This window comes from Gorilla gorilla, chromosome 18 (genome assembly GCF_029281585.2).
Source record: "Gorilla gorilla gorilla isolate KB3781 chromosome 18, NHGRI_mGorGor1-v2.1_pri, whole genome shotgun sequence".
Classification (NCBI taxonomy): domain Eukaryota; kingdom Metazoa; phylum Chordata; class Mammalia; order Primates; family Hominidae; genus Gorilla; species Gorilla gorilla.
In genome coordinates, this window is record NC_073242.2 from 29,734,106 (window position 1) to 29,759,754 (window position 25,649).

The 25,649-nt window shown below is 53.8% G+C and overlaps 1 protein-coding gene across 2 annotated transcripts in view; it reads right to left on the reverse strand.

The window, feature by feature from the left end:
- Nucleotides 1–25,649, reverse strand: part of ATP2A1 (ATPase sarcoplasmic/endoplasmic reticulum Ca2+ transporting 1) — a 25,945-nt gene extending 296 nt beyond the window's left edge. Inside the window, exons 1-21 of one of the 2 annotated variants that reach the window (XM_055365663.2) lie at nucleotides 25,358–25,649; nucleotides 25,026–25,043; nucleotides 24,558–24,640; nucleotides 23,121–23,225; nucleotides 21,550–21,688; nucleotides 19,487–19,567; nucleotides 16,869–16,954; nucleotides 16,421–16,718; nucleotides 15,172–15,338; nucleotides 9,895–9,983; nucleotides 9,531–9,633; nucleotides 9,185–9,316; nucleotides 6,022–6,147; nucleotides 5,696–5,914; nucleotides 3,245–3,580; nucleotides 2,085–2,305; nucleotides 1,782–1,984; nucleotides 1,504–1,589; nucleotides 1,258–1,391; nucleotides 1,022–1,139; nucleotides 729–846 (exon numbers count right to left, since the gene is read on the reverse strand). In XM_055365663.2, the coding sequence (XP_055221638.1) occupies nucleotides 729–846; nucleotides 1,022–1,139; nucleotides 1,258–1,391; nucleotides 1,504–1,589; nucleotides 1,782–1,984; nucleotides 2,085–2,305; nucleotides 3,245–3,580; nucleotides 5,696–5,914; nucleotides 6,022–6,147; nucleotides 9,185–9,316; nucleotides 9,531–9,633; nucleotides 9,895–9,983; nucleotides 15,172–15,338; nucleotides 16,421–16,718; nucleotides 16,869–16,954; nucleotides 19,487–19,567; nucleotides 21,550–21,688; nucleotides 23,121–23,225; nucleotides 24,558–24,640; nucleotides 25,026–25,043; nucleotides 25,358–25,475 (2,980 nt within the window). In that variant the 5' untranslated portion in view covers nucleotides 25,476–25,649. Of the gene's footprint in view, nucleotides 1–728; nucleotides 847–1,021; nucleotides 1,140–1,257; nucleotides 1,392–1,503; nucleotides 1,590–1,781; nucleotides 1,985–2,084; nucleotides 2,306–3,244; nucleotides 3,581–5,695; nucleotides 5,915–6,021; nucleotides 6,148–9,184; nucleotides 9,317–9,530; nucleotides 9,634–9,894; nucleotides 9,984–15,171; nucleotides 15,339–16,420; nucleotides 16,719–16,868; nucleotides 16,955–19,486; nucleotides 19,568–21,549; nucleotides 21,689–23,120; nucleotides 23,226–23,868; nucleotides 24,128–24,557; nucleotides 24,641–25,025; nucleotides 25,044–25,357 lie in introns of those variants that run through there. The other variant, XM_031003100.3, reaches the window with a different exon arrangement.

Genomic DNA, 25,649 nt, shown 5'->3' on the forward strand with positions numbered 1-25,649 from the left:
AAGAGAAGGGATGAGGCAGGCGGCAGGAGGGCAGCGAGGTCCCTCCCAGGTGCATCTCCCAGGCACGCACTTACCTGGAGGCTCAGAAGCTTACCACCCCGCCAGTTCCTCCCCTACTCACCTGCATCCCCAGACACCCCGCCCCCCCACTGCAGCCCCACAGCAAAGACAGCCCAGCACACAGCCAGCGCAACGCAGCGCAGCAGACGGGCCCAGAGGCTGGCACTGCCCAGGGCCTGGGAGCCAAACTGACGCCCAGTGGGAGGCCAGTGGCCCACCCTGACTGGAAGCGCAGCAGCAGCAGTGGCAATGGCTCCAGGTGGAGCTGCGAGCGCAAGTGACCTTGGATGCGACACGCAAGGGGCTGAGGGGGCGCGGGTGGCAGGGGCACAGCAGCTGGGCTGAGGGCAAGAAGGGGGTGATACCTGTGACACGGGCTCAAAGAGATGGAGGAGGGGGAACAGTTATCCTATGGCCAGAGCGGACAAGAGGCACTGTTATCAAGGCAGGGAGGTGGCATGGGGGCTATAGGGGCTGTGGGGGCTGAGGAGGCAGTGGGGCTGCCCCGGAGATGTGGCCCCTGCAGGCGCAGGGGGAACGGGGTGGACACAGGTCCTGCCAGGGCTGAGAAACTTACCACCTGCAAAGTAGGGGGCGGGGCGGGGGCGGCGTCATGGGGAAGGGGCTGTGGTGGGGCCAGGGCTTGGGACAGAGAGGGCACTCCTTACCCTCTAGGTAGTTCCGAGCAACGAACTTGAGGATTTCGTCGAGCCCAATGACTGGCAGTGAGATCTTGAGGACCATGAGCCACTGGGTGAGGTCCAGGGCCCGGAGCTTGAAGATCATCTGGGGCAGGGGACAAGCGCCCTCTCAGGAGGGGGTGGGGAAGGAGCCAGAGACCAGCACTGCCCAGCCCACTCCCACCAGCCTCCCACATCGGCGCCCCTGGTGGGAGTGGTCATGGGCCCGCCGTGGGCTCCCCAGTGCTGGGGTGGGTGGCCCTGGGCAGAAGAAACCTCACCGGCAGGGGGTCAACATAGAGGATGAGGAAGTGCAGGGACATGGAGAGGCAGATGGAGCCCAGCAGCCAGATGTTCACCCAGGGTGGCATCCGCAGCAGGGACTGGTTCTCGGACAGGCTGCAGAGGGGAAGGGGAGGGAGAAGGCACAGTGAGGAGGAAGGAGGTGGGAGGCACAGTGGAGGACGTGGGCAGTGGCCTCAGGGGAGGGTGGTGGGTGTAGCTGGGGGGCCCCCACCTGTTCAGTGCATTGCACATCTCGATGGTCACCAGCACGGACAGGGCCATGGTCATGGGCTCGGGGGCCTCGAAGACCTCACAGTCTATGCCCTCAAAGTGGGTGTTGTCCTCGGTGCACTGCATGAAGTGAGTCTGCAGGGAAGGTACGGGAGACTGAGGTCCAGGGCCACCTCCATGCCACCCTCCTGGTACCCTTCTGCATCCCCACACCCTCCTGGTCCCCTCCTCTGTGGCCTCCCCCTACCAGCTGGCTGTAGTTGACATGAGGCCCGTCCTCAGCGTACAGGAACCACCAGGCAGCTGCTCCCACGGTGGCTGCACCCACATAGCCTGTGGTGGAGAGAGGGGAGTTGGGGGTCAGGGCTGGGGAGATGGGGGCATCGAGGGTTGAGGGCCTCATGTGGCCATGGACAGGCTGGCCAAGGAAGAAGACCCTCTCAGCGCCTGCATGGGGGAGCTGGTGTCCCAGAGAGGGGGTTAGTCCCAAGGGGTGGGGAGGATCAAGGAACCCCTCCAGCTCACCCCCGATTGCCATGTAGCGGAAGAAGAGCCAGCCACTGATGAGGGGCTCCTTGGGGCTCCGGGGGGGGCGGTCCATGATGTCCAGGTCTGGTGGGTTGAAGCCCAGGGCTGTGGCTGGGAGCCCGTCGGTCACCAAGTTCACCCACAGCAGCTGCACCGGGATCAGGGCCTCAGGCAGCCCCAGGGCAGCGGTCAGGAAGATACTGTGGGAAGGAGGTGGTCACACCTCTGTCCTGCCTCCCAGACCTGCAGCCACCCCACCCTGACCCCGGCTTCCTCCTGGACGCCCACCCAGCTGCTCACCAGACCACCTCGCCCACGTTGGAGGAAATGAGGTAGCGGATGAACTGCTTCATGTTGTTGTAGATGGCGCGGCCCTCCTCCACAGCAGCTACGATGGTGGAGAAGTTGTCGTCGGCCAGCACCATCTCAGAGGCAGTCTTGGCCACGGCGGTGCCAGATCCCATGGCAATGCCAATCTCGGCCTTCTTCAGGGCAGGGGCATCATTGACGCCATCACCTGTCTGAGGGAGGAGGAGAAGGTGAGCTTAGGGCACCTTCACACATCCCTCCTTTTTAAAAAAGGTTTTATTTTAGGGATGAGGTCTCACTCTGTTGCCCAGGCTGGTCTTGAACTCCTGGGCTCAAGCAATCCTGCCTCAACCTCCCAAAGTGTTGGGATTACAGGCATGTGCCACCACACTTGGCCAAAAACTCAGTTTAGAACAAAGATTGGCACACTTTTTTTTTTGAGACGGAGTCTCACTCTGTCGCCCAGGCTGGAATGCAGTGGCGCAATCTCAGCTCACTGCAACCTCCGCCTCCCAGGTTCAAGCAGTTCTTCTGTCTCAGCTTCCTGAGTAACTGGGACTACAGGCATGTGTCACCATGCACGGCCAATTTTTGTATTTTTTGGTAGAGATGGGGTCTTGCCATGTTGTCCAGGCTGGTCTCAAACTCTTGACCGCAGGTGATCTGCCTGCCTCAGTCTCCTTAAGTTCTGGGATTACAGGCATGAGCCCCTCCGCCCACCTTTTTTTTTTTTTTTTTTGAGACAGGGTCTCACTCTATTGCCCAGGCTGAAGTGCAGTGGTGCAGTCATAACTTACTGCACCCTCAAACTGTGCTCAAGTGAACCACCTCAGGCTCCCAAGTAGCTAGGACCACAAATATGTGCCACTGTGAGGCTAAATTTATTTTTAAAGTTTTGTTTTAGTAGAGATGAGGTCTTGCTATGTTGCCCAGGCTGGTCTCGAACTCCTGCTCAAGTGATCCGCCCACCTCAGCCTCCCAAAGTGCCAGGCCCAGCCCACAAATCCTCCTTCAAACTCTTCCTTGGGGTCTGAATCCCCACCCTTCTTGCATCTTACCAGGGCCCTCCGGCCCTGGGCCCCACTCTCCCCAGCACAGTCATCTGGTTATCTCCGTGGACACTAAGGCCACAGCTGCCTGGGGCCTCTCACCATGGCTGTGATCTCATCATAGGACTGCAGGTATTCCACAATCTTGGACTTGTGCGAGGGCTCCACGCGGGCGAAGCAGCAGGCACGTCGGCAGGCTTCCCGCTGTTCAGCCAGGGGCAGGTCGTCGAACTCTCGGCCCGTGTAGGCGCGATCGGCCACCTCCTCGTTCTCCCCAAAGATGCCAATTCGCCGGCAGATGGCAATGGCTGTGCCCTTGTTGTCCCCAGTGATCATGATCACCCGGATCCCGGCGTCACGGCACAGCTGGATGGAGCCCGTGACCTCCTTGCGCGGAGGGTCCAGCATGCCCACTACACCCACGAATGTCAGGTCCGTCTGGGGAGATACAGCAGAGAGCCACAGGTCAGGTGGGGATCTGGAAAACTCCCCTGGAGGAAGCTGGTGGGGGGTGGGGATGGGGTGAAAGGTCAGGAAGTGGTGAGGGGTGGTGGGAAGCCTGAACCCTGGGCTTGCTGCCTCAGGGCCTGGTGTCAGACCTCAGTGGGGCCTTGGAAGCTCAGAGGCAGGAAACGTCTGATTCATCTAAGCACCTGCAGGTGCTGATGGTGCCAGGCCCATCATGGGTCAGATCGTATCTTTTTTTTTTGAGACAGGGTATTGCTCTGTCACCCAGGCTGGAGGGCAGTGGTACAACGGTGCGATCATAGCTCACTGCAGCCTCAATCTACCAGGCTCAAGCGATCCTCCTACCTCACCCTCCCATGTAGCTGGGACTACAGGCATGCACCAACATGTCCAGCTAATTTTTTTTTTTTAATTTTTAGTAGAGAAAGGATCTCGCTATGTTGCCCAGGCTGGTCTCAAACTCCTGGGCTCAACAGATCCTCCAGCCTCAGCCTCCCAATGTGCTGCGATTACAGGCATAAGCTACCACGCCCAGCCCAAATTGTGTCTTTCCTTTTTTTTTTTGTTTTTGTTTTGTTTTTTAAGATGGACTCTTGCTCTGTCACCCACGCTGGAGTGCAGTGGCAATGGCATGATCTCAGCTCACTGCAACCTCCACCTCCCAAGTTGAAGCGATTCTCCGCCTCAGCCTCCTGAGTAGCTGGGATTATAAGGGCGCACCACCACGCCTGGCTAATTTTTTTATTTTAGTAGAGACTTGGTTTTACCATGTTGGCCAGGTTGGTCTCAAACTCCTGACCTCAAGTGATCTGCCAGCCTTGGCCTCCCAAAGTGCTGGCATTATAGGTGTGAGCCCTGACACGTGGCCCCAAATTGTGTCTTTTTGGGGGGGGCGGGGGATGAAGTCTCGCTCTGTTGCCCAGGCTGGAGTGCAGTGCCACGATCTCTGCTCACTGCAACCTCCGCCTCCCAGGTTCAAGCGATTCTCCTGCCTCAGCCTCCAGAGTAGCTGGGATTACAGGTGCCCACCACCAAGCCCGGCTAATTTTTGTATTTTTAGTAGAGATGGAGTTTCACCATATTGGCCAGGCTGGTCTCAAACTCCTGACCTTGTGATCTGCCTGCCTTGGCCTCCCAAAATGCTGGGATTACAGATGGGAGCCACCATGCCCAGCCAAAATGTGTCTTTCATAGAAAGAACATGAACTGGAAGTGAGGTACTGCTTTCTGCTTTTGGCAGTGCCACTACGTGACCCACAACTAAAAAGAAATCCCCTGTATAAAATGAAAGGAGGGACTGTGGTGCCATTCCGGTGCTGGTCTAGTATAAGTAAGGAGTCTTTGCCAGAACACAGATCAACTGTCTCGAGACAGTCTTGCTACAGAAAACACAACAGCTGAACTCCCCTATGTGCTGAGTGGCATTGGCTCCTGTTCTGGTTCAAGTGGCTCACCTTGTTACCAACCACAGATCACATTTGCTAGATGATTCCCAAGGTTCATTCTTTCTCTCTTTTGTGTGTGTGTGTGTGTGTGTTTTTGTTTTTTGTTTTTAGAGACAGGGCCTTGCTTGTCATGCAGGCTGGAGTGCAGTGGTGGGATCATGGCTCACTGCAGCCTCCAACTCCTGGGCTCAAGTGATCCTCCCACCTCAGGCTCCCCAGTAGCTGGGTCTACAGGTGTGTGTCACCATGTCCAGTTCATCTCTTTTCTTTTAACATTTTAAAAAATGTATTTTACTTTTTACCCAGACCCCTATGAATTTAACCAGGTAATTAAAAAAAATTTTTTTTTAATAGAGATGGGGTCTCACTTCATTGCCCAGGCTGGTCTTGAACTCCTAGGCTCAAGCGCTTTTCCCACCTCAGCTTCCCAAAGTGCTGAGATTACAGGCGTGAGTCATTGCACCCGGCCTCCCAAGGTTCTTTGAAACTCTAGTGTCCTGTGATTCCATGGCCTGTACTAAGGAGCCATCAACTTGACTGACGAGGTAGGAAATGATCTGGGTGGTGGAGCTGTGAGTGGATGGCTGGGACCCGGCCCTTCCACCAGCTCCACGACAGTGGGAGGCTCCCAGCTGCTTACCTCATACTCCAGGAACCTGGCAGAGTCATCCAGGACCATTTCCTCTCGCTTCGGGGGGGTGTCCCGGGTGGCCAGGGCCAAGCAGCGCAGGGTGTCCCGGCCAGTGCCCCACTCCTTGATCACCGCCATGATCTTTTCCTTCACCGACCCCGTGAGTGGCACCCGGGTGGTGCCAACTCGCACATAGTTACAGCGGTCGATGACGCCCTCAGGGGCACCCTAGGAGACCAGAACAGCATTCAGAGACCACCACTTTCCTTCCAGGGCAGTGACAGGTGGCTAGGAGTAGGAAGAAGAGGGGGCTGAGGCACATTCCAATTTCTGACCTTGACAAACATCTTGTTGCCCACAGCAGCCCGGGAAGATTTGGCTGGGGAGCAATAGACAGACATGGACTTTCTGTCTCGGGAGAACTCCAGAGTGAATTCCTTCTTCATTAGCTGGCGGATCACCTGGAGAGGAGACAGGGAGGGGAGACCAGTCCTCTTAAAATGGTCAAAAAGAATCTGGAGGTCAGAGCAGACCCCAAGCTAAGGCTGAGACGAACACTAAGTCTGGTCCCTATAGCACAAAAGGAGAAAATCCCAAGGCTAGTGTTGCCACAGTGCTTCAGGGTCCTAGGTTAAAGCACAGAAGAAAAGGATGGCCTATTGTGGCACTGTCCCATAGAACTTTCATTATTGGCCAGGCGCGGTGGCTCATGCCTGTAATCCCAGCACTTCGGGAGGCTGAGGCGGGTGAATCACTTGAGGTCAGGAGTTCGAGACCAGCCTGGCCAATATGGTGAAACCCTGTCTCTACTAAAAATACAAAAATTAGCTGGGCAGAGATTGCAGTGAGCCAAGATCGCACCATTGCACTCCAGCCTGGGCGACAAAGCGAGACTCCGTCTCAGAAAAAAGAAAAAAAAAAACTTTCATTGTTTGTTTATTTATTTTTATTTACTTATTTTTTTCTTTAGAGACAGAGTCTTGTGCTGTCTCCTAGGCTGAAGTACAATGACGTGATCATAGCCCACTGTAGCCTTGGCTCTGGCAAACCTCCTGCCTCAGCCTCCCAGCCAGCTGAGTAGCTGGGACCACAGCTGTATGCCACCACTCCAGGCTAATTTTAAAAAAATGTTTTAGAGATAGAGTCTCCCTGTGTTGTCCAGCCTGGTCTCACTCGTGGCCTCAAGCAATCCTCTTGCCTTGGCCTCCTAAAGCATTGGGATTACAGGCATGAACCACCACACCTGGCCCTATAACTTTTAGTAATGATAGAAATGTTATGTGATCTGCACTGTACAATTGGTGCAACTGAGCAATTGCTGTGGAGCATTGGAGGTACTCTGTATATTATTTAATTTGAATTAATTTTTATTTATTTATATTGAGATGGAGTCTTGCTCTGTTGCTCAGGCTGGAGGGCAGTGGTGCAGTTTTGGCTCACTACAACCTCTGCCTCCCAGGTTCAAGCCATTCTCCTGCCTCAGCCCCCCGAGTAGCTGGGATTACAGGCACACGCCACCATGTCCAGCTAATTTTTGTATTTTTTAGTAGTAGACCAGCTTAACCAACATGGAGAAACCCCGTCTCTACTAAAAATACAAAATTAGCCAGGCGTGGTGGTGCGTGCCTGTAATTCTAGCTACTCGGGAGGCTGAGGCAGGACAATCACTTGAACCCAGGATCACACCATTGCACTCCAGCCTGGGCAACAAGAGCAAAACTCTGTCTCAAAAAAAAAAAAAAAAAAAAAATGAAGGCCAGGCGCAGTGGCTCACGCCTGTAATCCCAGCACTTTGGGAGGCCGAGGCAGGCAGATCACAAGGTCAAGAGTTCAAGACCAGCCTGACCAACATGGGGAAACTACTAAAAATACAAAAATTAGTTGGGCGTTGTGGCACATGCCTGTAATCTCAGCTATTCAGGAGGCCGAGGCAAGAGAATTGCTTGAACCCAGGAGGCGGAGGTTGCAGTGAGCCAAGATGGCCCCACTGCACTTCAACCTGGGCAAAGCAGAGAGACTCCGTCTCAAAAAAAAAAAAAAACTCGTCTCTACTAAAAATACAGAAAGTTAGCTGGGCATTGTGGCTTGCATCTGTAATCCCAGCTACTAGGGAGGCTGAGGCAGGAGAATTGCTTGAACCCAGGAGGCGGAGGTTGTGGTGAGCTGAGATCGTGCCACTATACTCCAGAATGTGTGACACCGCAAGACTCTCAAAACAGACAGACAAACAAACAAACAAAAAGAATGAAAGCCTTTTTCACCAAATGTATCATGGATACTTCTCCAAAAAATAAAACAAAAATAAAAAGAACAAAAAATCAGTAGCCAGGAAAAGTGGTGCATGCCTGTAGCTTCATCTACTTGAAAGGCTGAGGCAGGAGGATGGTTTGAGCCCAGGAGTTCAAGGCTGCAGTGCGCTGTGATCACACCTATGAATAGCCATTGCACTCCAGCCTGGGCGACAGGCCAAGACCCCATCTCAAAAATAAATAAATAAAAATTTATGTTTGCATTATCATTTATAAATTTTAAAAATTAGTCCTCTATTGACAGGTATTTAAGTTGCTTTCAGTTTGTTTGTTTATTTTGGAGACAGGGTCTCCCTCTGTTGCCCAGGCTGGAGTGCAGTGGTGCAATCACTGCTTGCTGCAGCCTTGACCTCCTGGGCTCCAGCAGTCCTCACACCTTAGCCTTCCTAGTAGCTAGAGTACAGTTTTGCACCACCACACCCAACTAATTTTTTTCTTTTTTTTTTCTTTCTTTCTTTGTTTTTGTTTTTGTTTTTTTTGTAGAGATGCGGGTCTCACTATGTTGCCCAGGCCGGTCTTAAACTCCGGGGCTCAAGTGATCCTCCCACCTCAGCCTCCCAGAATGCTGGGACTATAGGCGTGAGTCTCTGTGTCTGGCCCGCTTTTTTGTTATATTAAATAAAGTAGCAATGAGCATTTTGCATATACAAAAAAAGAGAGAAAGAGAGAAATGTGGGGAATATAATTCCCCAGAGAGAAGTGCTTAATGGAGACGTTCAGCAAGTATCAATAGCAATAACTGGGAGTGACAGTCCTAGAAGTGGCCGGGTTCATCTGGGCAAGGAAAGGCTTTCCCTATAGATGCAGTAGCCACATTTCCCAAATCCTAAGTCAGGACTCATCATCTGCTGAAAACAAGTGTGCTTCTAGAAACAAAGGAATAACAGATGAAGTTGGGGCTGCTCCTGGATGGGTCCGTTGTGGTTTCCGTGTCCAGCTTTGTCCACTTCAACTCAGGACACAGCGGGCAGAAGTGATCATAGATTCATCAAGGGCATGGCCGCCAGGCAGCCCCAGGGACAATGGGTCCCACCCACATCAGCCTATGGAGAAGCTGCAGGGGCTGTCCGCTGCCTGGGTGGGGTCCCAGCACAGGCACTAGGCTCTGCCCAACCAGGGCCTCTGCCTTCCTCTAGTCTATGCAGCATAGAGTGGAGACGGCCCTGTGGCAGGGGCTCCGCAGGCTCACCGAGTTGCAGGCGTTGGCTCTCTCCACCTTCGAGAGGCTTCTCACATCCGTGTTGAACACATTCATCTTCTCCACCAGGGTGGTGAGTGCTGTCTCGGTGGCCTCGCCGACCTTCTCATAGACACCTTTGGCCTGAGATGGGCAGAGGAGGAAGAGGAAGTCGGTGCCCCAGGCTCCTACCTGTCACACCCTCCTTCCACCTAGCGTAAGAAGGAAGCAAACCACTGCCTCCCTTGCACCCTGGCAGAGGGCTGGGTGTACTGGGTCCCCTTCCTCCAACCCTTTCCTCCTGGCCTTCGGAGGAGGCCCAGACTCTGAGCCAACTGGAAGGGGAAGGAGAGGTTACCTCGTTGAAGTCCAAGGAGGAGTCATTGCAGAGGGCACAGATGGTGGCCAGCTCCACCAGCCCGTCATACTGCCCTGGCCGGACTGGCTTATCATTCTTCAAGCTGGCAGCAGGGTCAGGGGAGGAAGGGACAGAGATAGTGGAGAAGAACAGGGAATGAGATGCAGAGAGGGCACAGGAAGAGCAGGCAGCAGAGGGTCAGGAAGGACAGTGGGGAGAGCCAATTCGGATATCAGGAGAGAGAACAAGGTCGGGGAGGAAGAGGAGAGTGAAAGGAGAGCAAAACCACATGGAGGGCCCCAGGGAGAAAGGGGGTGTGGGAAGGGGCGTGAGGAGCTGGGGAGAAGATGCCCGGGTGACTTACACCTCTCCCTCTGGAGCGTAAGTGGAGCCGGTGATGGAGAACTCATTCAGGAGGCAGATGTCCCCATCCACCTTGTCAATGATAAACATCTGCAGGGGAGAAGGGCAGGCACACAGATGTCCACCTCTTCCCATCCCAGGGTGGGCACCTGCATCAAGGGAGGCCTGCGCTGCCAACACCTACCTTCCCACCATTTCCCTCCTACTCACCCCTCCTTGTCCCCCCCGTATACCCTACCCACTTCCCACCAAGCTGTTGCAATCATCCTCTATCAACAGCCTTAAAACAATAGTTACTGAGACTGGGCGAGGTGGCTCACACCTGTAATCCCAGCACTTTAGGAGGCTGAGGTGGGTGGATCACCTGTCAGGAGTGCAAGACCATCCTGGCCAACATGGTGAAACCGTCTCTACTAAAAATACAAAAATTAGCCAGGTGTGGTGGTGCGCGCCTGTAATCCCAGCTACTCTGGAGGCTGAGGCAGGAGAATCGCTTGAACCTGGGAGGCAGAGGTTGCAGTGAGCCGGGATCGTGCCATTACACTCCAGCCTGGGCGACAAGAGCCAAACTCTCAAAAAAAAAAAAAAAAAATACCACAAACGAGTGACCGCAGGCTGTGCTGTGCTGGAGCTTCTGTAGACCAGTTAATAAAATAAGATGGAACACAATACGGTATGGTGGGGACTGTGGCAAACAGCCCACCTGTTGGCACCTGGACCATCTACAGCTCCAGCTGCATGTGGCCAGATCTTCCAGTTTTGCAGGAAGAGCTAGAAATTCAGGTTATCTTCCTATGAAATCTCTTGACTTTTTCTTTTTCTTTTTGTTTTTTAAGATAGGTTCTTGCTCTGTTGCCCAGGCTGGAGTACAGTGGTGTGATCATAGCTCATTGCAGCCTCAACCTCCCGGGCTCAAGTGATCCTCCCACCTCAGCCTACCCAAGTAGTTGGGGCCACAGGCACATGCCACCATGCCTGTCTCTCTTGCTCTCTCTCTCTTTTTTTTTTTTTTTTTTTGGTAGAAATTGGGTCTCACTATGTTGCCCAGGCTGGTTTTGAACTCCTGGGCTCAAGTGATCTTCCTGCCTTGGCCTCCCAAAGTGCTGGGAGTACAGGCACCCACCATGATGCTGGGAGTACAGGCAACTACCATGCCCAGCCTCTTGACTTTCAAATATATGGGCAATTCTTTTTTTTTTTTTTGGAGATGCAGTTTCACTCTTGTTGCCCAGGCTGGTGCAATCTCGGCTAACTGCAACCTCCGCCTCCTGGATTCAAGTGATTCTCCTGCCTCAGCCTCCAGAGTAGCTGGGAGTACAGGCATGCGCCACCATGCCCAGCTAATTTTGTATTTTTAGTAGAGATGGAATTTCGCCATGTTGGCCAGGCTGGTCCCGAACTCCTGACCTCAGGTGATCCACTCACCTTGGCCTCCCAAAGTGCTGGGATTACAGGCGTGAGAATTAATTCATTTTTATGAAACATGACAGGAGCCAAGTCACACGAGCCTGTGGTCTGGCTTTGTGGCCTGTGCGTTAGAGGGATGTGGAGAACGCAGTGCCCAGGAGGAGTGGCCTACCCTGAATCCTGGGCAAACGCAACAGAGACTGGGCTTTTCATTCCCGAGAAGAGAGATGGTTAAGATGGGTTCCAAGACAAAAAAGTTCTGTGGTCAGAAAAAAAACTTGGGAACCTCTGGGGCAAAGCAGAATCCATCTTCTTTACACAGTCAGCCTCCTCTAAGGCTTTCAAATACCAGCAGGCGTTGTGGGTCTCACCCAGGAGCCAAGGTTACAGCCTTTCTCACCCTGATCTGAGCACACAGCCCTTGCTTCTCAGAACAGCAATTTCTAGTTCATGGGTGTAGTCTTCCACAAAACTCTGTGAAGAGCAGGGGTTCTTGGCCTGAGGTCAGTGGAAGACCCTGCAAGGAGCCCAAGAACTGAGATAGCCAAGAAAAAAATGACAGCTTTTCTTATTCTCAAGCTGACATTTGACATTTCCTTCCAGTTATGCATGTTGTCAACAGACCACATTAGTATTAGCAAAACCTGTGACTGTCACCAATTTAATCAGATACTTTCCTCCTATCACATTACCACTGTTGCAGATCTCTCAAAATAGCATAATTTATGCTCACCACTGCTTCAACATTATGATAGTGCTTAGACCCACTGCGAGAACTCCCTAATTAATGCCTTAATAAAGAAGCATGTATGTTGCCAAATTACAAAGTTGTTTTTAAAAATTTTGATAGAACTGTATTTCACAATCATTGGTTTCCTCTGTAACCCTATGTATCTTTCCTATGTATTTTTTTTTTACTTTTTTATTTTTGTTTTATTTTATTATTATTATTATTATTTTTTGAGACAAAGTCTCACTCTGTCGCCCAGGCTGGAGTGCAGTGGTGCAATCTCACCGCAACCTCCGCCTCCTGGGTTTAAGCGATTCTCCTGCCTCAGCCTCCCAAGTAGCTGGGATTACAGGTGCCCACCACCACGCCTGGCTAATTTTTTGTATTTTTAGTAGAGACTGGTTTTCACCATGTTGGCCAAGCTGACCTCAGGTAATCCGTCCGCCTTGGCCTCCCAAAGTGCTAGGATTACAGGTGTGAGCCACCGCATCTGGCTACTTTTTTTTTTTTTTTGAGACGGAGTTTTGCTCTTGTTGCCCAGGCTGGAGTGCAATGGCACGATCTCAGCTCACCGCCTCCGCCTTCCAGGTTCAAGCAATTCTCCTGCCTCAGCCTCCCAAGTAGCTGGGACTACAGGCATGTGCCACCACGCCCAGCTAATTTTGTATTTTAGTAGAGACAGGGTTTCTCCATGTTGGTCAGGCTGGTCTCGAACTCCTGACCTCAGGTGATCTGCTCACCTCGGCCTCCCAAAGTGCTGGGATTACAGTCGTGAGCCACTGTGCCAGATCTTTTATATATTTTTTTGAGATGGAGTTTTGCTTTTGTCGCCTAGGCTGGGGTGCAATGGCGCGATCTCAGCTCACTGCAACCTCCACCTCCTGGGTTCAAGTGATTCTCCTGCCTCAGTCTCCTTAGTAGCTAGGACTACAGGCATCTGCCAACACGCCCAGCTAATTTTTGTATTTTTAGTAGAGACGGGGTTTCTCCATGTTGGACAAGCTATTCTCAAAATCCTGACCTCAGGTGATACACCCACCTCGGTCTCCCAAAGTGCTGGGATTACAGGCATGAGCCACTGTGCCCAGCTTCCTATGTATTTTTAAAACAGAATCCTGGCCGGGTGCAGTGGCTCACTCCTGTAATCCCAGCACTTTGGGAGGCCGAGGTGGGCAGATCACTTGAGGTCAGGAGTTAAGAGACCAGCCTGGTCAACATGGCGAAACCCCATCTGTACTAAAAATACAGAAATTAGCTGGGTGTGATGGTGCGTGCCTGTAGTCCCAGCTACTCAGGAGGCTGAGGAAGGAGAATCACTTGAACCTGGGAGGTGAAGGTTGTAGTGAGCCGAGACTGGGCCACTGCACTCCAGCCTGGGTAACAGAGTGAGACTCCATCTCAAAAAACAAAAAAAACAAACAAAAAAACCCAGAATCCTGTTTTGTTTATTTATTTTTTAACTTTCTATTTTATCTTTTAAAAGGTGGGGTCTCACTGTGTTGCCCAGGCTAGTCTAAAACTCCTGGGCTCAAGTGATCCTTCCGCCTTAGCCTCCCAAAGTGCTAGGATTACAGGCATGAGCCACCGTACCTAGCCCTATTTTATTTTATTTTTTTTGTGCGTGAGACAGGGTCTCGCTCTGTCATGCAGGCTGGAGTGCAGTGGTGTGATCACAGCTCACTGTAGCTTTGACTTCCTGGCTCAAGCAATCTCTGGGTTCAAGTGATTCTCCTGCCTCAGCCACCTGAGTAGCTGGGACTACAAGTGTGCACCACCACATCAGGCTAATTTTTTTTTTTTTTTTTTTTTTGGTAGAGGTGGACTCTCACTATGTTGCTTAGGCTGGTCTCAAACTCCTGGGCTCAAGTGATCCTTCCACCTTGGCCTCCTGAAGAGATTACAGACATGAGCCACCACCCCTGGCTTATTTTATTTTATTTCATTGTATTATTTAAGACAGAGTCTTACTCCGTCGCCCACGCTGGAGTGCAATGGCGCGATCTCGGCTCACTGCAACCTCTGCCTCCCGGGTTGAAGCAATTTTCCTGCCTCAGCCTCCCCAGTAGCTGGGATTACCGGCACGCACCACCATGCCTGGCTAATTTTTGTATTTTTAGTAGAGATGGGGTTTCACCATGTTGGCCAGGCTCATCTCGAACTCCTGACCTCGTGATCTGCCTATCTTGGCCTCCCAAAGTGTTGAGATTACAGGCGTTAGCCATTGCACCTGGCCCGTTTTATTTTATTAATATACATTTGAAATATTATCCTGACAAGAGCTCAACTGCAAAGGGGTGTGAGGCACAGAAAAGATTAAGAGCCCTGCTTTAGGAAATGCTGTTCACGGTCGGTGTTGGCAGTCTGGCTGGACCCTGTCATGAGTGACCATTCTGGAGAGCCATCTACTTCACAGGCAGAAGCTCTGGGGCCACACAGACTCGGGTTTGAAGCTCAACTCTGTTATTTATTAACTGTGCATCTTGGGGGAAGTCATTTAATCTCTCAGAGCCTTTTTCCTCCTCTAAAAAAGGAAGTTAGGCTGGGTGCCGTGGCTCACACCTATCATCCCAGCACTTTGGGAAGCGAACAGGGGCACATCACTTGAGGCCAGGAGTTCAAGACCAGCCTGGGCAACGTGGCGAACCCTGTCTCTATTACAAATGCAAAAAAATTAGCCAGGCGTGGTGGCAGGCACCTGTAGTCCCAGCTACTAGGGAGGCTGAGGCAGATGAATCGCTTGAACCCGGGAGGGAGAGGTTGCAGTGAGCCAAGATCACACCACTGCACTCCAGCCTGGGCAACAGAGTGAGACTCTGTCTCAAAATAATAATAATTTTTTTTAATTAAAAAAATGAAGATAATGAGACCATCCTCTGAATGGGCTATTGTGAGGGATGAGAGACGATGTGTGGCAGTGCCTGGTGCATGGATGGTGGTCAGAGTGAGCTGTCTGGCTGGGGCACAAGGGTCCTCTCTGATCCCGTTCATGGCAGACAGGATGGCATTCTACTGCCCTTTGAGCATTTTGCAGGCCCAGATGAGAAGCCAGCAGTGATGAAGGGAGACCTCTATCTTTGGAGGGCCCATTTAACCCCCACAGGCAGCCTTCTGACTGAGCGCGCTGCCCATACTGCTCCTGACCTTGCAGACAGACATCTGGTTGGTGGTGAGGGTGCCTGTCTTGTCGGAACAGATGACAGAGGTGCAGCCCAGGGTCTCTACGGAGGGCAAGCTCCTTACAATGGCATTCTTCTTTGCCATCCGACGGGTACCCAGAGCCAGGCAGGTGGTGATGACTGCAGGAAGACCTGTGGAGAGGGAGGGAGGGTGTGAGGGAACCTGCAAGGGGAACCTGCAAGGGGAACCTGCAAGGGGAGGGTGTGAGGGAACCTGCAAGGGGCTAAATAGTGGCCCCCAGCTGGGCACGTTGGTGCACACCTATAATCCTAGCACTTTGGGAGGCTGAGGCGGGAGGATCACTTGAGGCCAGGACTTTGAGACCAGCCTGGAAAACACAGTGAGACTCCTCTGAAAATATTTAAAAATTAGCTGGGCGTGGTGGTGATTGCCTGTAGTACCAGTTACCCAGGAGGCTGGGACAAGAGGATTGTTTGAATCCAGGAGTTCGAGATTACAGTGAGTTATGATTGTGCTACCACACTCCAGCCTGGGCAACAAGAGTGAGACTCTGTCTCTATTAAACAAACAAACAATAATGGTCCGCAAAGATACCAGATCCTAATCCCTGGAGCCTGTAAATGTTACCTTACTTGGAAAAGGGGTCTTTGGGCCAGGCGTGGTGGCTCACGCCTGTAACCCCAGCACTTTGGGAGGCCAAGGTGGGTGGATTGCTTGAGCCCAGGAGTTCGAGACCAGCCTGGCCAACGTGGTGAAACCCCATCTCTACTGAAAACACAAAAATTAGCCAGGCATGGTGGCGTGCACCTGTAAGCCCAGCTACTTGGGAGGCAGAGGCAGAAGAATCACTTGAACCCAGGAGGCAGAGGTTGCACTGAGCAAGGCCGGGTGCGGTGGCTCACACCTGTAATCCCAGCACTTTGGGAGGCCAAGGTGGGCAGATCAAGAGGTCAGGAGATCGAGACCATCCTGGCTAACACAGTGAAACCCCGTATCTACTAAAAATATAAAAAAATTAGCCAGGCGTGGCGGCGTGCACCTGTAGTCCCAGCTGCTAGGGAGGCTGAGGCAGGAGAATGGTGTGAACCCGCGAGGCGGAGCTTGCAGTGAGCCGAGATCACGCCACTGCACTCCAGCCTGGGTGACAGAGGAAGACTCCATCTCAAAAAACAAGAAAAAAAGAAAAAGAAAAGAAAAGGGGTCTTTGCAGATGGGATTAGCAAATGGGAGGAGAAAAGAAAGGCTTTCATACCTTCGGGGATGGCAGCCACAGCCAAGGCCACGGCAATCTTAAAGTAGTAGATGGCCCCGCGGAACCAGGAGCCCCCATGGACGGGGTCGTTGAAGTGGCCAATGTTGATAAGCCAGACAGCCACACAGATGAGGGAGATGACCTTGGAGAGCTGCTCCCCAAACTCATCCAGCTTCTGCTGCAAGGGGGTCTTGTCCTGTTCTGTGGCAGCCATTTGGTCTCGGATCTTCCCAATCTCAGTGCCCACACCAGTGGTGGCCACAATGCCCAAGGCCTTGCCGGCTGCAATGTTGGTGCCCTGGGAAGGGAAAGAGGAGGCAGGGAATCAGGCAAGAGGTGACCCTCATGCCGCATCTCCCCACGCCATCTCTTCTCACATGCCATGTTTCTCTCCAACCCGGGCACCTGGCTTGACTGAGTGTGTGATGGCTGGTCCCGGATTGCTCACCGAGAAAAGCATGTTCTTCTTGTCCTGGTTGACAGCTCGGGGGTCAGGAACGGGCTCCGTGTGTTTGATGACAGATACAGACTCGCCTGTGGAGAAGGGGCCAAGGGGTTTTCGGATGACATCATGTCCTTCTCCCAGGCTTCCCGTGCCTAACTCTCTCCCTGCTCAGCAGGACAGCTCCTGGTAAGGACCAAGTAGCCATCCTGGGGGATGTCTGGACTCTGGAAGAAGCCACTGAAGGCAGCTAGGAAGTCCATTGCTCCTTTTTTTTTTTTTTGAGACAGAGTTGCGGTCTTGTCACCCAGGCTAGAGTGCAGTGTCAAGATCTCAGCTCACTGCAACCTCCCGGGTTCAGGCAATACTCCTGCCTCAGCCTCCCAAGTAGCTGGGATTACAGGCACATGCTGTCACACCTGGCTAATTTTTTTTTTTTTTTTTTTTTGTATTTTTAGTAGAGACGGGGTCTCACCATGTTGGCCAGGCTGGTCTCGAACTCCTGACCTCAAGTGATCCGCCCACCTCAGCCTCCCAAAGTGCTGGGATTACAGGCCACCGTGCCCAGCCAGAAGTCCACGGCTCTTAAAAAGACCTTGACCTGAGCCCCAGCTTGACCACTAACAAGCTGTGTTTGATCACCTAACTTCCATGTGCTCCTCTGTAAAATGAGGACAAGGACATGTACACTGCAAAACAATGTCTTGGGTGAAAATCAAATACGTGGACATATTTGGAGCCACACTTTTAACTGTCAAGCATGTTTCTGGGAAGAAGGGGGACCTACACTTACGACCATGCCTCCCTCACCCTAAGAGCAGGGGCTCAGCAGCAAGCCTGGGCCAGCCTAGCCCTTGCCCCCTGGGACCATGGGGAATGTTTTCTGCCTCTTCTTCGCTTCTCCCTGCCAGTGCAGAAACAGAAGCAGCTATGGTGGTTTTATAGAGACAGGGTCTTGCTCTGTTGCCCAGGCTGGAACACAGTGGTGTGATCATAGCTCACTGCAGCCTCAAACTCTTGGGTTCAAGTGATCCTCCCACCTCAGCCTCCCAAACAACTGGGACTACAGGTGTGCAGTACAATGCCCAGCTAATTTTTAAAAAAATTTTATAGAGATGGGGTCTTGCTCTGTTGTCCATGCTGGACTGCCGTGGTAATCATAGCTCACTGTGGCCTCAAGCTTCTGGGCTTAGGCAATCCTCCCACCTCAGCCTCCCAAGTAGCTGGGACTACAGGTGCACACCACTATACCCAGCTAATTAAAAAAAAATTTTTTTTATAGAGATGGGGTCTCGCTGTGTTGCCGAGGCTGGTGTGAAACTCCTGACCTCAAGTAATTCTCCTGCCTCAGCCTCCCAAAGCACTGGGATTACGGGTATGAGCCACCACGCCCAGCCTAGCAGCCATGGTTTTCAGTGTATCTGAACCCCCTATCTTGTCCTAGAATCTCATGGCTCCTCCCTGGAGGATTTTTGAGGAGGCTGAAGGAGACAGGACAGTTCTCGAGGTGTCTGTGGCCCTATGTCCATGTGGAAGGGGTGGGCTGGTGGCTATCTAGAGAGTGGGCAACAACATCCAGCCTTCTCCCACTACCCGTCCCGTTTCAGGCTTGGGACAGAATGGAAACGTCAAGCAGGTCGGGTGCAGTGGGTGGCTCACACCTGTAATCCCAGCACTTTGGGAGGCTGAGGTGGGTGGATCACGAGGTCAGGAGTTCAAGACCAGCCTGGCCAAGATGGTAAAACCCTATCTCTACTAAAAATACAAAAATTAGCTGGGCGTGATGGCGGACGCCTGTAATCCCAGCTACTCTGGAGGCTGAGGCAGGGAATTGCTTGAAGCCAGGAGGCAGAGGTTGCAGTGAGCTGAAATCGCGCCACTGCATTCCAGCCTGGGTGACAGAGCAAGACTCCATCTCAAAAAAAAAAGAAAATGTCAAACAGTGCTGCCACTGCCACAGCCACTACTAGCGAGCCAGGGGGAGGCCCCAGTGCTGGGTTTTGTTTTGTTTTGTCTTTTTTTTTTTTTTCGAGATGGGGTCTTGCTCTTGTTGCCCATGCTGGAGTGCAATGACATGACCTTGGCTCACTGCAGCCTCAGCCTCCTGGGTTCATGCAGTTTTACTGTATCAGCCTCCTGAGTAGGTGGGACTACAGGTGCCTGCCACCATGCCTGGCTAATTTTTGTGTTTTTTGTATTTTTTGGTAGAGACGGGGTTTCACCATGTTGGCCAGGCTGGTCTCTAACTCCTGACCTCAGGTGATCCACCCACCTCGGCCTCCCAAAGTGCTGGGATTACAGGCATGAGCCACCTCGCACAGCCTTTTGTTTTTATTTTGACAGAGACAGGGTGGCCCAGGATGGAGTGCAGTGGTGTGATCACAGCTCACTGCTGCCTTGACCTCCTGTACCCAGGCGATCCTCCTGCCTCAGCATCCTGAGTAGTCAGGACTACAGGCACTCAACAACATGCTCAGCTAGTTTTTAAAATTTTTTTGTAGAGACAGGGTCTCTTTATGTTGCTCAGACAGTGAGGGTTCTCTGTCTTTCCACTCACCTCCCCCTTGTTGCCTCTTCCTCCCCACATCCCACCCCCATGCATCTTCCCACCCAGGCCAGCAGACCTGTCAGGATGGACTGGTCAACCCGCAGCGTGGTGGATTTGATGGCGAGGATTCGGATGTCTGCAGGGACTTTGTCCCCCACTGTGGAGAGAGTAGGGAAGAGGGAGGTCACTTGGGAATGGAATTTTCTTCCTTCCTAAGAAAAACCCAATCTGTGTCTGACTCGTTCTCCTCATCCATCCTTCAGGTCTCAGGGAGGCTCCCAGGGCTTGCATCAGGCCCTCGGCATGAGCTCCTGAAGCTGGCAACCCCTCATTGTGACACCCATCCCTTCTGCCCCCGTGTCCACAGCGAGATGGAGTCTCGCTCTGTTGCTCAGGCTGGTCTTGAACTCCCACATCTCTTCCCACTGGCTGTGAGCCCTGAGAAGGGATGGGCAGGTGTACTGCTCAGCACATAGTACATGCTCAATAAATGCCCACTGAATGACTGGAGGGGAAATTAGGGACAGTCCAGCTGTAGGACAAGAAGCTATAATTGAGATTGGGAGACAGGAGTGAGAAAGGCAAGGAGGAAAGGCAAGGAAAGAACTCAGGGAAAACAGGGTGCATTAGAGAGAAGGGGTGTCGGGGTGAGAGAATGAAGTGGACAGCCAGGGAAGGCAAGGAGAAACGGGAAAATATGGAAATTGAGAAAATCGAGGGCAATCAAGAGGAACAGTGAAGGGCAAGGCAGGAGAGGAGTGAGCGGAAGGTATGAGTGGGCAGGACTCAAGGCAGCGGGGGGCGCAGGGTGGTCATGGAGAGGACCACATATCGGGAACCTGACAGCCCGGTCTGAGCATCTCAGGGAGGCAGGGAGGCGGGGAGCCAGGGAGAGTGAGCTGGGGACATGGACAAGACAGGACAGGATGGGACAGGAGAGAAGCGGGGGTTGGGCAGGAAACAGGTGTGGAAGAGTGGGGTGGGCAGCACAGGCTGGAGAGTGAATGGGTGGAGGTGAGGCCAGGGAGACGCACAGGTGGGCTGGCAGGCCATGGAAACCACCTTGTCGGGGGGCTGGAGAGGTGGATGCCCAGCCAGACTCAGAGACCTTAGGAGGAGGCTAAGAATCTCCCAGGGCCGCTGCCTAATTCCGCACTGGTCCCACGGATGGTACTGGGGACAGGGTCCAATCGCTTTCCTTTCCCTCTGTTTCTAAGGGCCCCTCCTGTGCCAGAGGAAATGGACTGAGGAGGGAGGAGGGAGGTCGGGATAGAGTCGGGCGGGACACCCTGTCACCCAAGCCCGCATGATATTTATAGACATTCATGGTGCTGACTCCATGCTGTCACGGCGGCAAAGCTGCCCTGTGATGGGGCGCTGGGGTCTTCAGCCTGCCCTCACTCCCTCTGCCCAAGCTCCCTGGGGTGGTGATTCGGGTGTCTGCTACAGGGAAGGAGGCCTCTGAAGAGCCATTCCCCCTGGCAGGGGCCTGGAGCTTTGGGAAGGCCTGCTCAGGGCAAACGTAAAAACCGCTGAAGGGGGCAGAATCCCAGTAATCTTAGCCACCTGGCCCCCACCCCTCCCTGGCCAGGCATTAAGTGTCCCTTGCCGCGGGCGGGGCCCTCCTTGAGCTCCCTCCTCCCCGGTCCCGTGCTCCGTGCCGGGCCTGAGTTTCCCTTACATGGTCGGGGGCTCGAGCCTTCGGCCTCCCTCCTCCCTTCTGCCCTCGCTCCTTCCCCTTTGAGAGGCCTCAAGGGCACAGAGAGGTCAAGACTGAAAGCTGACCAAGCTTGGGGTGGGTGGAAGGAGGGGGAAGCCAGGCCCGGGAGGGGGTGGAGACGGGGCCATTGGCAGCGACCGGGTTCCACCTGTTGCCTGCGAGTGCAAGTGCAGGGTGAGAGGATGGGGAGCAGGGGGTCTGCCTGCAGCCTCAGGGACAGGACTGGCTGTTCCTGCTGAGACTCCGCTGGGGAGGGGGGGATGTGGCCGGAGTGGCCTGGGATGACCTGAGGAGTCGGAAAGAGAAGCAGACTCCGTCATCCTCCTGGACACCCGGATCCGAGCCTGACCAGCCCCCGGCATCTCCTAGGCCTCAGCCCCAAGGCCTCCCATCCTGGACCAGCCGTCCCTGTCACTCACCAGCCACCTCCACGATGTCCCCGGGGACGATGTCCCGAGCCTTGATCCTTTGCACTGACTTGCGGTCAGCCCGGTAGACCTTCCCCATCTCTGGCTCATACTCCTTCAGGGCCTCGATGGCGTTCTCTGCGTTCCGCTCCTGAGGAGACAGGGTGGAGGAGGCAGGGTTATACACAACAGGCAGAGTTATGGAGTTGTGGCTCCTGGCACGGGGGAGGCAACAAAACCCCACACAGGCAGGGGTGTGTGTATGTTGAGGAAACTGTCACCTACAGGTGAAAACAGGTGAGAGGGTTTTGGGGAGAGAACAAAGAAGAATCAAAGAAAATCAGGCCGGGCATGGTGACTCACGCCTGTAATCCCAGCACTCTGGGAGGCCGAGGCAGGCGGATCACTTGAAGTCAGGAGTTCGAGACCAGCCTGGACAACATGGTGAAACCCCGTCCGTCTCTACGAAAAGTACAAAAAAAAAAAAAAAAAAAGCCGGGCGTAGTGGCACGCGCCTGTAATCCCAGCTACTTGGGAGGCTGAGGCACGAGAATCACCAGAACCTGGAGGCAGAGATTGCAGTGAGATGAGATTACGCCACTGCACTCCAGCCTGGGCAACAGAATGAGACCCTGTCTCAAAAAGAAAAATCTAAATAAAAAATCAAAGAAAATCAGAGGCTGCCCTGCAGATGCTGTCCTGGACCTGCCAGCACCACAGACACAGGTGGCTCTGCTGCGCCTGTAACATTGGGGCAAAGAGAAAGTGCTATTTCTCTTTTTTTTTTTTTTGAGACCGGGTCTCACTCTGTTGCCCATGCTGGAGTGCAATTGCGCAATCTTGGCTCACTGCAACCTCCGCCTCCCCATTCAAGTGATTCTCCTGCCTCAGCCTCCTGAGTAGCTGGGATTACAGGCACCCGCCACCATGCCCAGCTAATTTTTTTGTATTTTTAGTAGAGATGGGGTTTTACCATGTTGGCCAGGCTACTCTTGAACTCCTGACCTCAACTGATCCACCCGCCTCGGCCTCCCAAAGTACGAAAGTGGCTATTTCTATCCTCAGTGTTCAGAAACCAGTGAGCACCAAAAAATGGCTTATAGCCTGACATTTCTTAAAACCAAAGCAAGGTAGCATTTGGGTTTTCACTTTGGAAATGACCTAAAAACAAAACAAAACAAAACAAAACAAAACAAACCAGGAAGCAGAGGATAGGACATGTAGGGGGTGGTCAGGTCAGTGGAAGAAGGAAATCAAGCTAGCGTCTACTGAATTCCTACTGTGTGCCAGGCACATGCATCATCTTAGTCGATTTCACACTGGATTGCTAGCCCCATTTTATGGATGAAGAAACTGAGGCTCAGAGGGATGAAGGAACTTGCTCAGGGTCACATAGCCAGGAAGTGACAGTGGGTCACAGTCTCCCACCTCTTCCCCACACTCCATCCCATTCCAGACCAGGGGATAGGACCAGAGGAAGAGGCAAGTATGGGGGAGGTGATGGAGGAGGAGGAGACTGGAGGGAGGGTTGGCCTCTCCTTCAGTGTTGGGACATGAAGGGGTAAGGAAGGGTCAACGCTAACCTGCCAAACCCCCACGATGGCATTGGCAATGAGGATCAAGAGGATGACAAAGGGTTCAACAAAGGCAGTGATGGTCTCTTCACCTTCCTCAAACCAGGCCAGCACCTGGGGAGCAGGGGAAAGGAGAATGACAGGTAATGAGGCCCCAAAACAGATGGAGAAAGGAAGTGGACCACTGCAAAGGGGAGAACTGTGCAGGAGAGTGCAGGAGCCAGCAGGAGGGCCGGACACCGTCGGGGCGCTGTGGCCCCACATCCGTCTGAGGGTCTGTCCATCCACTGCAGGCCCTGCCACCGCCTTACTCAGCGGGATGGGCGCGCACAGACTTGCACCACTTGGGGGATTAGCTGGGAATGCTTTCAGGTTTCCCTGACCAAGCTGCTGGCTTAGAAGCGAAGCTCAGGCCAACTCCCCGCACAGCCACATCCATCCCACGGGAGCCAAAACCCGAGAGGAAAAACCCTGTGGTCTTCGCAGGCGGTCTGGCCCCCGCAGCCCTCCCCCTCGGCCAAGGCAGGGAAGCTCCGGTTTCACGAGGGAGCCGGAGCGGGGATAGGGTTACGGGGCCTCCTGCGCGCGCCCCGCCCCAGCTGTTGCCACCGCCCGGCAGCAGGCAAATGTCAAGGAACAAATCTGAGAAGGGAGAGGAGAGGCCCTGCCAGCGTGTGCTTAACGCGACGGGGCCTGCGTTCGGAGACCAAGGCACAGGGAGGCTTTCGTTGCCTCCAGAGTCCCCAGCAAGACTCACATGCTGCGGAAGAACCCGCGACATGCAGATGGACCGCGGGATGGGAAGTAGTCCCCAGGGCGGGAGAGGAGGCAGAGCCATGGAGATGCCCTGCGGGGGTGGGGGTGCCTAGGGAGCGCGGGGAAGGGCTAAGGCCAGGCTGGGCGGGTGAGGCGAGGGATGCCAGTGCCCTCCCTGACCGGGCGCCGGGCTCCTTGGAGTCAGCCTCACACCGCCGCGCTTTCCCGCCACTAGGAGCGAGTCCTCCCCTCGACCAATCAGCGTCAGGCGGCTGGGGAGGGCGGGGCAGGGGCGCCGACGGGCGCGGGGATTGGTGGAGCGGCCGTCCGCCCGGCGCATGCCGGGAGTGGCAGTGGCCCCCGCGCTGCAGCCGGCATCGCGGCGGGACCTGGAGCCTGGAGTTCGGGTGGGTAACCCGAGCTCTCCAAGCTCTTGAAGCCGCGAGGGTGGCTTAGCTTCGGTGTTTTGGCTGAGAACACCCTTAAAGCTTAAAATAAAACCTGCCTCTGGGGTGCAGGGGAGGAGAGAGGAGGACGCGAATCACACCCGCTGCTGCCCCCCAGCCCGCCCCGTCTGTACAATGGGATGCTCGGGACTCGGACGGGAGGATCCAGTGACTGCGAGCCCCGCATTCGCCCGATCCCAGCCTCACACCCCCAGCCAGCCCCCAGAGACCCTCCCACACTTACGAAGGAAATGCATGCGGCCAGGAGGAGAATCCGCACCAGGAGGTCTTCAAACTGCTCTATCACCAGCTCCCACAGGGTCTTCCCTGGGGGAGGAGGCAAGGGGAGGGCCCCGGGTTAAGGTCTAGTGGGTGAAGGTCTGGGATGGAGCGCCCTGGACTCCGGCCTGCAGTGGGGAGGCTCTAGGGTGGTGGGCAGACAGCTTGGTGCCCAGAGAAGGGCTAAGAAGCTCGCCTGGAGTCCAGAAACAGACTCGGCAAAGTGGGGGGCAGTTCAAGGGTTGGCTGCTTCAAGGAGAAAGCGCCTGGGAGACTTCTGCCCCGGACAGGACTCTTAACCTTTAGGGAGGGAGATTTGCCTTTTGGGAAGGGGTATTTGCTCAAGGAATCTAAAGAGGCAGGGAGGAGGGAGTGGGACAGGGCGGGGTAGGGGGTGGTCATTTATGAGAGTTCAGGGATTTCAGTAACTTACCTTCCTCAGCAGGGAGCTCTACCCAGGAAAAAGAAGAAAAGGACAGATTCATTTGGGGTTCAGCCTCATGCCCCCCACACCCAAGACTTTGTGGCTAAGGTAAGAGAATCAGGCCACCTTGAAGTTCATCAAGGTCATCCCATTAAAACCTCCCAAAACTCTGGATCTCGGGACTCTGTTTTCTCAGTATCTTCTTCCCCCTGCGAGCATTGGACAACGGCCCAGCTCTTCCTTAAGAAACCCTGAAGGGAGAAACGCGTGCATGCGTGTGCGTGTGTTTTGGGGGTGCAGGAGGGCATTAATTACCAGCCTCTCTTCCAAGGGACACTTACCATTGGGGCCGTATTTCTCCAGATTCCGCTTAACTTGGTCCGGGGTGAGGCCCGTGGTCTCACTCACCCCAAAATAGGCCAAACATTCCTCCGTGGTTTTAGCATGAGCGGCCTCCATTGTGCTCCCTTCCTGGGGGCCGGGGCCGGTGTGTTCCTTCCAGGGGGTTCCCACTCGTGGGGGGTCTTCCTCAGTGTGTCCAACTGCCTGTCTGCCTGGGTTTCTTCTTTTTACTCTCCTGCCCCCTCCAGGTTTTTCTTCCCTCCACAAAGCTCTGACCCCCGTCCCACTTGA